Source organism: Scylla paramamosain, chromosome 3 (genome assembly GCF_035594125.1).
Source record: "Scylla paramamosain isolate STU-SP2022 chromosome 3, ASM3559412v1, whole genome shotgun sequence".
Lineage (NCBI taxonomy): Eukaryota > Metazoa > Arthropoda > Malacostraca > Decapoda > Portunidae > Scylla > Scylla paramamosain.
The window spans coordinates 18,901,321-18,914,811 of NC_087153.1; the positions used below are offsets into that span (position 1 = coordinate 18,901,321).

At 46.2% G+C, this 13,491-nt stretch overlaps 2 protein-coding genes and 1 long non-coding RNA gene across 4 annotated transcripts in view; 1 reads left to right on the plus strand and 2 right to left on the minus strand.

The window, feature by feature from the left end:
* Positions 1–102: 102 nt before the first annotated feature.
* Positions 103–5,306, minus strand: LOC135092408 (uncharacterized). 2 transcript variants are annotated; one of them, XM_063990895.1, is made up of 5 exons: positions 5,171–5,306; positions 4,154–4,738; positions 2,609–3,897; positions 2,130–2,321; positions 103–668 (listed from the first exon to the last, which is right to left on the minus strand). In XM_063990895.1, the coding sequence occupies exons 1-5, from the start codon at positions 5,229–5,231 to the stop codon at positions 447–449; spliced, it is 2,349 nt and encodes a 782-aa protein (XP_063846965.1). In that variant the 5' UTR covers positions 5,232–5,306; the 3' UTR covers positions 103–446. The 2 variants fall into 2 exon arrangements, 1 of the variants encoding a protein (XP_063846965.1); XR_010262862.1 differs by lacking the exon at positions 103–668 and adding an exon at positions 895–1,365 and having other exon boundaries at positions 1,898–2,321.
* A 136-nt stretch (positions 5,307–5,442) lies between these two features.
* The window catches only part of LOC135092484 (uncharacterized), a 64,535-nt gene continuing 56,486 nt past the window's right edge, over positions 5,443–13,491 (plus strand). Inside the window, exons 1-2 of the long non-coding RNA XR_010262884.1 lie at positions 5,443–5,583; positions 6,670–6,719. This is a non-coding gene — a long non-coding RNA (uncharacterized LOC135092484). The remainder of the gene's footprint in view (positions 5,584–6,669; positions 6,720–13,491) is intronic.
* The window catches only part of LOC135092424 (pituitary homeobox 2-like), a 44,599-nt gene continuing 38,418 nt past the window's right edge, over positions 7,311–13,491 (minus strand). The window contains exons 3-5 of the mRNA XM_063990905.1: positions 9,654–9,810; positions 9,248–9,427; positions 7,311–8,511 (exon numbers count right to left, since the gene is read on the minus strand). Coding sequence (XP_063846975.1) covers positions 8,381–8,511; positions 9,248–9,427; positions 9,654–9,810 — 468 coding nt within the window. The 3' untranslated portion in view covers positions 7,311–8,380. The remainder of the gene's footprint in view (positions 8,512–9,247; positions 9,428–9,653; positions 9,811–13,491) is intronic.

Genomic DNA, 13,491 nt, shown 5'->3' on the forward strand with positions numbered 1-13,491 from the left:
CTATGGGCGGTTGAAGTTACAGAAAGGTGGAAAAAAAAAAAAAAACAACAACAAGCTATTCCAGTTTATCAGGAGGCGAACACACGGTCGCAATAGATACACTGAATTCACACGTAAAGATAAAGTTAAGTCACAGGAAGGAGTAAAGATAAGCTATTCCAATTTACCAGGAGACGAACACATATCCCCAATAGACAATCTGAAACAACACGTACGTCACTCCAAGCCCTACTTTCGCTCCTACCATGAGCTTCCAGTCAGCGCTTCTGGTATGAAATTCATGTCGCAACCTCTGCCACAGGGCGGGAGAGGGGCAGGAAGGATCTTTGGAGAGTAAGATGACTGGACTCTTGTGATCATTGATTCCTAGATGCGTGATGACGGTGGCAGTGAGGAAGGCGATGCTGAAGACGAACCAGATGTCGACGTGCTTGAGATAGGACGTGCTAGGGAGGGCCGCGAGAGACTCGGAGTAGAGAGCGACGAGGGCGAGCAGGGTGGTGAGGCTCATGACGCTGCGGTCCTGGAAGTTGTTGAGCGGCAGGAAGAAGGAGGAGTAGCCGATGAGGTGTAGGAGGACGGTGGGCAGGAAAGTGGAGAAGAGGTGGTGTGCTGGGCGGCGGTGGAGGGTGAAGGTGAGACACGCCGTGGTGCTTTGATTCTTTAAACTGCAACAAGAAGACCGAGAGTGAGATGAAGGGATGGAATTGCGGTAGAGCTGCAAAGGAGAAGAGGCGGCATGATAGCCAAGAGCTGAGTAAACAGTAACACATTGTAACATTTGTCTTGTTACATAACAGCCTCACATTCCCAAAAATTTCAAGATTATCTGCAAAAAAGTTTTAGTCATTCAGTAATCTTATAATGTTTTAACAATGCAAGTATCCTGAGTAAATAAATTAAGTCCATTATAATAGCAACGTGACTGGCATTTTTTCCTCCCTGAAGAGATCAGTCTCAGAAGCTGCCTTGTGTAGGTGAACTGGCCATGTGCAATCTCCTTATTCTCTTACGTTTGAGAGAGTAACGTCCGGGCACGAATTGAGTGTTTTTCCTCCCAGTAAGTACATAATTCACAAGTACAGTTGGCTATGCAATTTATAAAACTCTTGGGTGGTATGCCATCCGACCTGAGTGTTAGGGTTGTGATGGTGAATTCAGGGTGCGGCGGGAGGGCGGGATGGGCGTGGTGGAGAGGCAGGGACGGGTACTGCACCGCCTGGTTGATCACGTTGGTAATGGTCACCGTGATGGAGCACCGCTGGGAGTCGAACGGGTACATCGCCAGGTTGAGCTCGCAGTGCACGTTGGATTCGAACTCAAGTGAATATTCCAGATCGTTTTCGGCTCCCTTGTACACGTAGTCTGCAACACTGACGCTCGTTAGCACTGGTGGCCCGCAGCCCTTGGCACGACGACGACGACGATAACAACAACAACAACAAAAACAGCAGCAGCAACAACAACAACAACAACAACAACAACAACAACAACAAAACAACAACAAAAAACAACAACAAAAACAGAAACAACAAAAACAACAGCGACAAAAACAACAACAACAACAACAACAACAACAACAACAACAGCAACAACAACAACAACAACAACAACAACAACAACAACAACAACAAAACAACAAAAAACAACAAAAACAAAAACAACAAAAACAACAAAAACAAAAACAACAACAACAACAACAACAACAACAACAACAACAACAACAACAACAACAACAACAAAAACAGCAGCAACAACAATAACAAGAACAACAACAACAACAACATCATCATCATCATTATCATCATCATCATCATCATCATCATCATCATCATTATCATCATCATCTAAACACACACACACACACACACATACAAAACAGGCCCAGTGTTCACACCGGTCATGACGTCCACTCCGGGGGACATCTTCCTGACGAAGAGCTGCACGTGCGGATCCACCTCCCCCGCCAGCCGCTCGTCATCTTGCACCTGTGACACACGAGCGTCAGAAGCAGTGCCCATGGACGGTGTGCCTCCCTCACTGCCCCCACCATCTTATCTGTGGCACACGAGTGTCAGAACCAGTGCCTATGGACGGTGTGCCTTCCTCCCTGTCCTCCGCCATCTTACCTGCACTTGTGGATGCCAGACGGGACCGTGGAAGGGGCCGAATGGAGTCCGAAAACGGGAATGAGTTACGGAAATGACATTGAGGCTTGGGTTGTCCTGCAGGTTATAGAAGGTGAGGCGGCGGTCCCTCCAGCGCAGGTTGACGTGGAAGGTGACATGCACCAGCTGTCCCATCAAGTCCACCGACCACAACTGAAAACCATCGCCAAATTATGACTCATTCCGTCGTTTTTGTAAAATAAGTTAGCCTTGCTGCACATGATTTTTTTTTTCCATTTGTAATGGTCGAAGATTCAACCTTACTCGTAACTTTTATAAACATTACATCATAAGAACTATTCCACATCATTAAATTTATACCGAGAATCGTGACGCTGACTGTTTGAAGTCTTTACTGACTCTTCACCCACGCCAGGAGGAGACTGTCAGCAAGCAAGTCACCATGTGATGGCCGTTGAAACTGGAAAGACGAGGCTCACCTTATTGAGAACGATAGTGTAGTTAAGAGGAAGGATAGGCGTGTAAGGAGCCAAGTAGGTCTGGTAGTCGTCAGGGGTGTGCACTAATTGGCAATCCATCTCATCGCTCTCGTCCTCACACTCCGGGTCGAGAGAGCAGCGAGCCGTCAGAGGCACGCATTCCCCCGAGGTGCACGTGAAACTCCCGGGGCGGCACCAGCTGATGGTCAGGTTGTGGGGCCCGAAGAGCTGCCGTTGTGGGCCACACACCGCCGCCGTCCCGTTCAGCTGCCACTCTTTGCGACCCCAGAAAAATTCAGCAGAATTGTCCTGAGCTATAGGAGTGTTTGTGGGCACATGGTAAAGAACCCAGCTGTAGCCAGACTCGTGGTGCAGGCGGAGCCCTGAAAAGCTCTGCAGGTAATAAATTCCTCGTTTATCAGAGCGCGGATACAGGGTGCTGTAGTGCTCCGTGAGCTCCTCTTTGTGGCACAGCCCGTGAATGTACACTTGTGGGTGGATGTCGGTGCCTTGGCATACTGTACACGACTCATCCTCAAACACCCACTCCCCGGTGGAATCCACGACCATAGAGAGTCTGTCCTTGATACTTATTTCCCGTATGGCGGAAAAACTGATGGGTTGGCGGTCTGGTCCCCCGATCCACCGTTGCCTGACTATGTCGTAGACTATATCCAGCCAAGCTGACGTACCACTGTAATATTTAGTGCTACAGCTCGTCAGGTTCATGTTGATGAAAGATACTATTTCGTCATTTTCTGCCTTAGATGTAGGGAAGGGAAAGGCGAGACCGTGACCCGAGCAGAACCATCGCGCCTTTTGAACGTTCAATTTTATGGGCAGCAGGAAGCGCGTGTGTGTATTGTTTTCCTGGCAGGGATTGACGCGCTCCCTCAGCACGTCTCCCACCATCCTCCACGGAGTGACATCCCAGGCAAGCAGGGCCGCCTCAGGGGGAGCACAGTTCCCTACTTCGCGCACTTCTGTGAGGGACAGCATCCTGGTCCACAAGTACACGCCTGTCACCAGGCCAGGAGCGCTCTGTGCCGTGCTGAAGCCTCCGCCTACATAATCTTGGTCGTTACCTAACACGAGCGTGCCATTCAGATAAAGCTGCTCAGGGGCGTCCATGTCGAGGCGTTTAGCGCCGTCCAGGAAGAGTGAGGCCCGGCGGGCTGTGCCGTTCCTCATGATGCAAGCAGAGTGCCACCGCTGGGGCTCCACGTGGCCCTCCAACTCCCAGCCCGTGACGTTCATGTACTCCATGACGAAGATGCTGTGTTGCGGCCCTGCGCATGAAGAAAACGCGGAAGAGAGAGATGAGAAAGGGATAAACATTACAGGGAGGCACCACTGCACGTGTGGATAGGCTTGAACATGATCATATGAATCAGCTTCATGAAACTTAAATGAATAAGCACGCAAATAATAAGGATTTGATGAAGGGAGGCAAATGTTCTATAAGGATTGTGGTGCAAGCAGGGTGTTTGGTTAATAGTGACAATGAAAAGTGAACGTGTGTCTGCTTTCCTGGAAGCTGTTTACCTAGTGAGAGGGTGTCTGAGCCCTCCATGTGAGTCCTGTAGCTCAGCACGACGGCGAAGTTCCCGATATAGGTCATGAAGAACCACAGGCAGAGGGTGAAGGAATCTATCTTGGCCGCTGCGAGGAAGTTTGGGGTGTTCCGCATGGGGAGTTTGGGAGGGCGACTGGTGGGACGGAAGAGGGAGGAAGTGGGGGGGCTTACAGCAGGGAGCAAAGAAAACGGGAAGGTGGGGACGGGACTCAAGGAAATCGGTACGGGACTGAAGAGGGAAGTAAAGTTCAAACCAGAGGTGTAATGTGAATGTTGTCCTGAACTGCTTTCTGGAAACAAGCCGATGGTGGTGCTGGTAAACCCACTCACTGGCGGCGCAGGTTCCCGTGCTTTCAGTCTCTCATCAGGAAACACGACGCCCGCAAAAGCACGAGGATCCACTTTACCCTCCTGGAAGAGCTTGACGATGACCTGGTCCAAGGCTTCCAATATGAGGTGGGTCTTGTTGTCTGGCATTCCTCGTGGCATCAAGTGATAGGTCACCGTCTCCTTGCCCTCCACTCCCGCGCACCGGCCCGTTTGCTCCGCCGCGTCTGTGTGGGATGGACGGTGCTTGATACTCAGACATCATGATTTTATGGACCGCGGTTTTGTTTTATGGATTTATGTTTGCGCTTTCAGTGTTTTGTATTTTGTACATCGTGTTTATCTTGTAATTTTATGTCAATCCTTATAACTGTGATCAATAAATTGTCTACCTATCTATCTATCTATCTGTCTGCCTATATATCTATCTGTCTATCTGTTTATCTCTCTGTCTGTGTATATATCGAAATAAAACACAGGGAGCTTTCTAAAACGTGTGTGTGTGTATGTGTGTGTGTGTGTTTTTAGTAAACCGAAGCATTCTTAATGTCTATTTTCTTTCTTCTTTTTTAAGACCACGAGTTCATAAACGTAAAAAGGTATCTCATTTCCTTTCCACAACAAGGCCGTACGAGTTCAGGGATTTGAACGAGTCTCACCTTTGAACATAGCGAGGGAAACCAGCAGGAGCAAGACACCAGGACATCTGCAGGGAGTCATGGCAGCAGACCAGGGTAGGCGTCGTGATATCTATGCCAGCCTAAAGGAATGGAAAAGAAATTATAGAGTAAAAACTGTAGGGAGGTGAGAGCTTGTGTGAAACGGTGAGAGCGAAGCACCGTCGAATCCTCCTCGACCACTAGTGAAGCAATTTGTGGGGCTCGGCCAGTGATGGTGGTGACGGTGGTGGCGGCGTCGGGTGGCTGTATTGATCCAAACATTAATGTGCCTCTCCGCTGTCATGCGTTCAATTTTCCGCTGAAACTGTAGCTTATTAGGAAAACTATCCACTCAGCAAGGGTGCCTCTTAGACTACGAGTTGTCATGGAGAAGAGCAAGTGAACTCAAAAAGGCAAGTGTTGACAAGCTGAGGACGTGTAGCTGCCCGTGGACGTGGAAGACCTCGCTAGTCACCCACAACACAACCCGCCTCGGCCCAGCGACCACTGCATTATTCATCATTGGCGAGGGTTCCTGTCGAGCTCATCTAGTTAATATGTTTATCCATACTCATTATATAACAGGCCGGTCTTATGTGTAGCTCCTCCATCTAGGAACAGCGTGTGGCTTTCATTATATCTTACACAAGGGGAACGGTTAGTCATAAATAAGTTAGTATGTTTACCGACATATTTTATATTAACCTTGTCTTATCTGTGGTTCTTTTTTCTAGACATGACGTGTGGCTTCTAATATGATAGTAATATAATAGTAATATAATAGAAGTGAGATCTGAGACAAGGGGAACAGTCAATCATACACAAGTTCATAGGCTTTATACCATTCCTGTTTTTTGTGGTTCCTTCATCTAGATAAGGTGTGTTGTTGCTAATGTATATACCCTCCTTATACTCTAAATAGTGAGATCTAAGACGAAGGAAACAGTTAGTCGTACATAAATTAATACCCGTCTTTACCTGAACAAATTATATACTAGACTTTATCTTTTCTGTGGCTCGTTTATCTACATCTACATGGCTTGTGGCTCCCAATATATCTCCTTTCATTCCAAATACTGAGATCTTAAATTTAAACTTAACAAAGTGTTCTCCAGAATAAGATTAAACTGGTATAGTTGTAATGAAAGGAGGTTGAGGGTCCCATAAATCTTCGGTATACACTTACCTGTAGGCTCGATTTCACAGTTGTTTGGTAATGTCCCTAACCAAAAGCCTAACCAACTGCCATTATCAACACTAAAATCCTATTTCCCAGTACTTGTTTTCGTGGTTTCGGAAATCCGCATCCTGGTGACGATCGTAAAACGAAGGTCTCTGCTGATTCCGTACTGTAAGCACTGATTCGGTGGTGGTGGTGGTAGTAGATATTGCCACACACTGGTAACGATCATAACAACAGGAAGCGACTGTGAAATTTGTCCTAGCTAGAGTAACTACAGTCAGCCGGAGTATCTAAATGTGTATATTGTTTCTTTCAGATGTGGTCAGCCCATCCAGGCGTCTAAGGAGGATTGCATCTCAGGTTGTGGTGAGTATAGACCTTCCGTGACCAGTGTATTCCTGCCATAGTCTTTTTCCATCATTCGGGTGCCAAATCTTGGCAAGCAGTACAATATGTTGGAAGTCTCTCTCTCTCTCTCTCTCTCTTGGAGTCTTTTCTCTGCTTGACTTTTATTTTATATTGTTTTATTCTCTCTCTCTCTCTCTCTCTCTCTCTCTCTCTCTCTCTCTTGGAGTCTTTTCTCTGCTTGACTTTTATTTTATATTGTTTTATTATGATTTTTGTATTGTTTTTGGTATTGCTTTTGGGGACGATGGACAAAGGATCAAAATAGCAATGTTTTCTACCACTTGAAATTTCCCTTTATTTTCGAATTTGTTGTCTCATTATACCAGTCAGAGGGTGAATGTTGAACTTAACAGTAAAACATTCTTCCCTGTTAGTGGCGTCCCGTGCAGTGGAGGAATGATGAATATCTTTTTCGTACCTTGCCGCCCCTCCCCAACCTGACATCCCACCCCGTCCTAACAAGCCTCCCTGCTTCGCCATTTCTTCCGTCCCATCCCTATCCCCCCGGTCCCCAGCCCCTTCCCTGCCCAGGATACACAAAGACACATCTGGTCAACCCAGTATAATTACATACAGGCAGTAGGAAACACGTGTCAGCACCGCGCGTGCCACGCAGTGGAAGGTTAGGTCAAGCTGGTGCCGCCCCTCACTCCGCAGCCCTGCACGTGTCTGTCTAGGAAATCGTGAAGTTACACAAGGCTGCGCTCTTCCTTTCTTGAGTTAACTACGCCACTTTGTTTACCACCTTCTAGCGCAGCGTGAGGAGTCTATTTTCTCACTCCTTACTGAGTATTGTCTTGCAAGTGAGGTACGAGCAGCACGAGTAGAATATAGTTCATCATCCTGGCCTTCTGCCATTCCATTCATCGCTCCTCCGTTTAGCTTCCTGGTTCACTCGTTTATTTCACATTCCTCTATCGTTTACTTCGTCAAATCGATGCACTCACTGCAAATTATCACTGGTTCCGTAAAGTAACCAATTCTTTCAAATGCTTTGCTCTCTGGAAGTCACTATTCACCGGTCGTTCACAGTTGTGGGGGATTCTGTTGCTTGGTTTGGCTGTAAGGCGTGACAGCGATATGGTGATGGTGACGACGGCCAGAACGGGGAAGGAATAGGGCAAGGAACAGCCAAGAGATAGACTGAAAGCAGGAGACGAAATCATTACGGCAGAAAATAAAACAGAAGGAAGGCCTGGTGCTGATGAGGTTAACAAGGGCAAAGGAATGATAGGACAGGGAACAGCTAAGAGATAGACTGAGAGCAGATGAAGTCAGTATGAGAGAAGGTAAGACAGGTGTGAGTGTGGTGGTGTTTACCAGAGCAGAGGAATTACAGGTCAAAGGACAACCAAGGGATATAATGAAATAAGAGACGAAATCAACATGAGACAAGACGAAAGAGAGGAGCTATGTAATGTCGAGGATTTAAGAATATAGCGAGATTAAGGTAGACACAGTACAGTTAGGGAAGGAAAGTCGTCACACCGAACCTCAGTAGCGTAATAGTGTTGATGGCGGTGGTTGGACTACACGTGGTTGTGGTGACGCTGGTGGTGCAGGGGCGGCCGTCACACCGGGTGTTGGCAGTGGTGATGGAGATGAAGGCAGGAGGAGCGTCACACTTGCCCCTGGTGATGGAGGGAGTACTCGTGTGCCCTCAGTCTCAGATTGACTAAGGAGGACCCCATGTAGGGCCCCGCCACCTGGCCCGCCCCGCTCACGCCGCCCCCGTAACCGCCGCCGAGACCTGCAACGCAAGGCGGTGTTAGTGGCGCTGGCCAGCTGAGGGACACTTGACGGGACTTTGGTTCGCAGTCTGTGGGACAACTTAACCTTTTCACTACGAAATGCACCAATTCACTGTACTACAGGCACAATACAAAATATTTACAAGCACCTACAGGAAAGAAAAACGGATGAAAGGAATAGATTTTTCAATTTCTATCCAGTATCTTGTCTAGAGGAGGTTGTAGGAAAAAAGATGTACAAAATAGTATTGAAAGAGTTTAGATCATAGTGGTACAATTTAAACTTCATCTTGAATTTTATGAGCAAGTGGGTGACTAAGGTATTTTCAACACCTGTTTACAAGGATTTCATATTAATTGGTAAGCATAACTCGCCTCATTCCCTCACTGACACGCAGTGGCCGCTTAGGATGCACTAAACTTTTTTTTCAGAAGGCAAAGGAAGAGGTTTATGTCATATTTACCGGTCATGTAGCATAACTAACGATCTTGTTAAACCATGAATGGTGAGAACGGACTTGAAAAGCGTTATTTCTACTTTAAAAGGACCGATTAATTTGGTGATAGTGTTAAGTGGGTGTTACTTGTTGGTAGGCTATTATATAAGGCAATGGCAAGAGTGCTCGACATACGTAGGTGAAGGTATAGTGCTTATTAAGGAAGGTATGAGTGGCTGAAAGCGCTAGTAGGGAGCGTCTACCGATTGTATAGAGAGGCGGTGTCCGGAAGACTCACCCGGGGGCAGGGAGGAGCACACAGGCGTAGGGGAGCTGGTAGGAGGGAAGTGGGTAAGGTAGGGCGGGGTGGCGCTGCCCACGGTTGCAGTGGATCCTTTCCAGGCTGCTACGCCCACGCCCACTCCCACGCCCACGCTGCTGTAGCCGCTGTAGTCACACATGGCCACGCTGCTGCTCCCTGCGGAAGAGACGGCAGTCAGGGATATGTGTGGTGTTCCCCTGGCTCTCTCTCTCTCTCTCTCTCTCTTTCGTCTTGCTTGGGGGTTTGTGGCGTGTTTCGAGGTGTGTGTCACGTCTCCAGGCACACAGCATGTCTGCAAGTGTTCTACCTGATTGTTATAGTGTGGAAATGTCTTTGTTGAAAGCTCACCTTGATAACCTTGTGAGAGTGGGACAGTGAATACCTGAGGGGCGCGGGGCGAGGGGCTGCTCCACGGGGCCGCCAGGAGAGGTGGTGACGGAGGGCGCGGCGTCGGTGGGACGGAAGGGGCCAGCGCTGCGTTGTGCCAAGACGCTCCTCTCGTTTCGCCGGAACTTGGCTCGGCGATTCTGGAACCAGACCTGTGGAAAGACTGGGCGTCACACACTGGGGATCGTGATGGTTGTTACACGTTACGCGCTGATTGCCTTAAGTCTGTGTAAAGAGGTGATATGAAGAAATCGGTCCTCAGATACAGTGGTTCATGACTGGAAGATACTCTGTTATCAAGTTCTCATTGTAGAACCGATACGGACCTATAAGAGACATAATAGACGATTCAAAAGATTTATTAACAAAGATAATATATGGACAAAGATTTATACGTTCCTCATGGAGGGACTGTCACGTGTAGGTTAACTGTCTTCTTGCAGTATCGCCTATGTTCTTATATGCAAAAGACGGCTGAACTGTAAGAGAATGCATATTACTTTTGCCGCAGCCTAAGAATCTCTACCACATTCACTAAACATGACATAAGGACATAAGACGTAAGGGAAGCTGCAAGAAGCCGTCAGGTCTACACGTGGTAGTTCCTTTATAAATCCAAGCTACTTGTTTCCACCTCTCATCAGCACTGAGCCGCCAGGCACGTACGCGGAACCAGCCAGTGTTTTTTTTTATTTTTTTTATTCACTTCTATATAAATAAACGAGCATTGTGCCTAAGAATCATGAGTGAGAATTATCTGACATTTTTTTGTGTGTTATGGGAGAAGAGAGAAAGAAAATACGCTAATTTATCGTATCCAAGAAAACCGTAGAGCAGAATTTTCAGTATTACAATGCGAGTCATTCCACGCAGCACTGCAAAAAAACTCTGATAGGGACACAACGCTGCACCAGGAGTGGCAGCACGAGAGACAATATGCAGAACACACCCACCCTACCCATCCCCTTACTACTAGTCGAGGATCTGTTATTTTCCGGTGCCTTATTGTGCTTCGAGTTACGCAAGTTAAGATTTCAGTCACGTAACAACATAAAACTTTGTTACTGTTTTACTTAATTGTCTTTGTACTTTCATATTTGTTCAATGTTTATATAATTTCCATATTTTCATATTATCTGTACATCCAATTCTCTCTCTAAAAAAGAAGAAAACACTTATTCCTTGCATTTAGAAAAGAAAGCCAAAGAGAGAGAGAGAGAGAGAGAGAGAGAGAGAGAGAGAGCACATCTGTTCTTAATTTCAGTATTGGCGTGGTGGTGGTGGTGGTGGTGGTGGTAGCAGCAGTGGGTAAGAAATTTACAATCTAGTCTGATTAATGTGTGTGTTTGGCTTTACGAGGGCGAGTGGGGATGAGTCCCTGGTGGAGGTGGAGGTCACTCAACACGTGGCGGAGGCTCGTGGTGGAGACTGAAGTGGAATGTGTGGTGATTACGGGGGGGTGAGGAGACGTGATGGGAGAAAGACTGAGTAACGCAATAAAGAGGAAGATAGAGGAGTAAATCAAGGGAGGACGGGATGAAGAAGTCGTGTGTGTGTGTGTGTGTGTGTGTGTGGGGCAGTCCCTTAAAGATAAACTTCGGGTAATATACTACAGATAAACCGCACCTTTATTCAACTGTGTAATACCAACTAAATTATCTTCTTCCCTGAATGTTTTTCCTTGTAAATTTCTGTCTCCTCCTGTCCTCCCACCGCGCAGAGCTAAATATATGCTGCTATTTATTCTCCATTCACCTTTGCGAAGAAAAAAAAAAAATCTTATTCGTGGTCTCTTTCTGCCAAGACTGACACACTCAAGGGACAATACGAGAATGCTAGTGACATTTTGACTTAGGACGTCTGCTGCGTTGCCTCAATAACTGTGTGTGTGTGTGTGTGTGTGTGTTTCCTTGCTTCTTCTCTTTCGTCTTTGCATTTAGTCCTCCTCCTCCTCCTCCTCCTCCTTTTCTTCTTTCTCCTCCTCTTCCTCCTTTATCTCTTATTCCTTTTCCTTACTTCTTATGATGCTTTCTCGCCGACAATGACTCCCTCTTTTTTCCTCCTTCATCTCTGTTTCTCTTTGTCTTGCTTCTTCTCTCATTTATTCCTCCTCCTCCTCCTCCTCCTCCTCTTCCTCCTCCTCCTCCTCCTCCTCCTCGGATCTGTCTAGAAATGAACTCACGGCCTCGTATCCCATCAAATCCTACTTGTGTTTGCATTACCTACAGTAGACTCTCTCTCTCTCTCTCTCTCTCTCTCTCTCTCTCTCTCTCTCTCTCTCTCTCTCTCTCTCTCTCTCTCTCTCTCTCTCTCAAGGCTTCCAAGACTTAGCTAATGCATTTATGTTTCCTGACAGTCTTTTCTTTGAGTCACTTTTAGTCGTTCATGTCAAATTGCATTCTTTCTTTTCTAGTTTAGCAGGCAATCACCTTCTCTGAACACTGCTGCCATCAAAGCAACCCTCGAGATGCTAAATTATATCACCACTGAATCTTCTGTGGAGTTTTAATCTATTTTTATTTTCTTGTCCGTCGGAAGACACAGATATACAAACGAGGAGCAGAAATTCTCTTTGACTTCAGGATTCGCTTAGTAATCGCGAGTCTTTTATGTTTATTGAAACACTTTGTTCTCTCATCAAGACTTTTTTTTTTAAGGGTGTAGAGGTAGTAATTGAGTTTTCACTGGTGTTTTTCTTATTGCTGATGCTGAATCCATCATCAGACTCATAAAACACCGTTGATTGCTCCATATATTTTGAAACGATTTGTTCTCACATCAGAACGGTGTTAAAGACCATAAGGATTATTAATCAGGTTATCATAAGGTTATTATTAATCAGGTTATTTCAGTTGATAATGCAGAATCTATTACCAGAATCATAACACGTCCTTGACAGTTCCTCGTGTTTTGAAACGCTTTATCAGGACTGTTTTAAAGACCATACAGAGGATTAGACAGGTTATCATAAAAAATAGATGGATCCTCTTGTTTTCTTATTTGGTTTACATACATATATGATTTTAGTTACATCGTTTTCCATCTCTTACCGTCTCTTACTCATTTAGAACATAACAGCGTAAGAAAATAAGGGAAGCTGCAAGAAGCCATCAGACCTACACGTGGCAGTCCTTGTGTCCTTGTACAAAATACAACTACCTATTTCCACCTATAATCCCCATCTTACACTCTCTCATGCCGGACAGACGCTATCGCTCTCTCCCTTCCTACATGCCTCTCTCGTTCCCTCTCTCCCTCCCCACCACACGCTTGACATAACACTGATAGTCTGCGCGTGAGTCACATTAAGCCTTACAGTATCCCAGGGCGCCTCAACTCATGTTCTTATTGTTATCTCGGTACACGGAGATATTCTTGACGTATAGCTCGTATCAGTTTTATGAGAGGAGACGGTGTGTTTATAATTACCAAGTGTCTGTGTTGCTTTAGGATTTGTCAGGATATTTTTGGATCGATGTTCCTTTGTTCTCCGCTACGACTAACAGAGGTATAACTTACGAAATAGTTCTACGCCGCACCCCTACCACTTTGAAGACTCTACGTAGATGAAGCTACACTGTTTTTAAGGACATTTTTTGCAGCTCCAGTCACAGATTAACAAGATATCTACATCATTAATAGGAGAAACACTCTAGAGACCCCGACGTAGTATCTCTGTGGCCTTTGAAAATAGTCGTGATGAGAGAGCAAAGTATTTCAGAATACGGACCTTACTACGATTGAAAATGCAAACGCCGAAGATCTTGCTTGGTGTTGTTTGTATGTGTGAACGCGAAGAGGAGGACCGCTGAGTGACTGTGCTGATGCCGTGT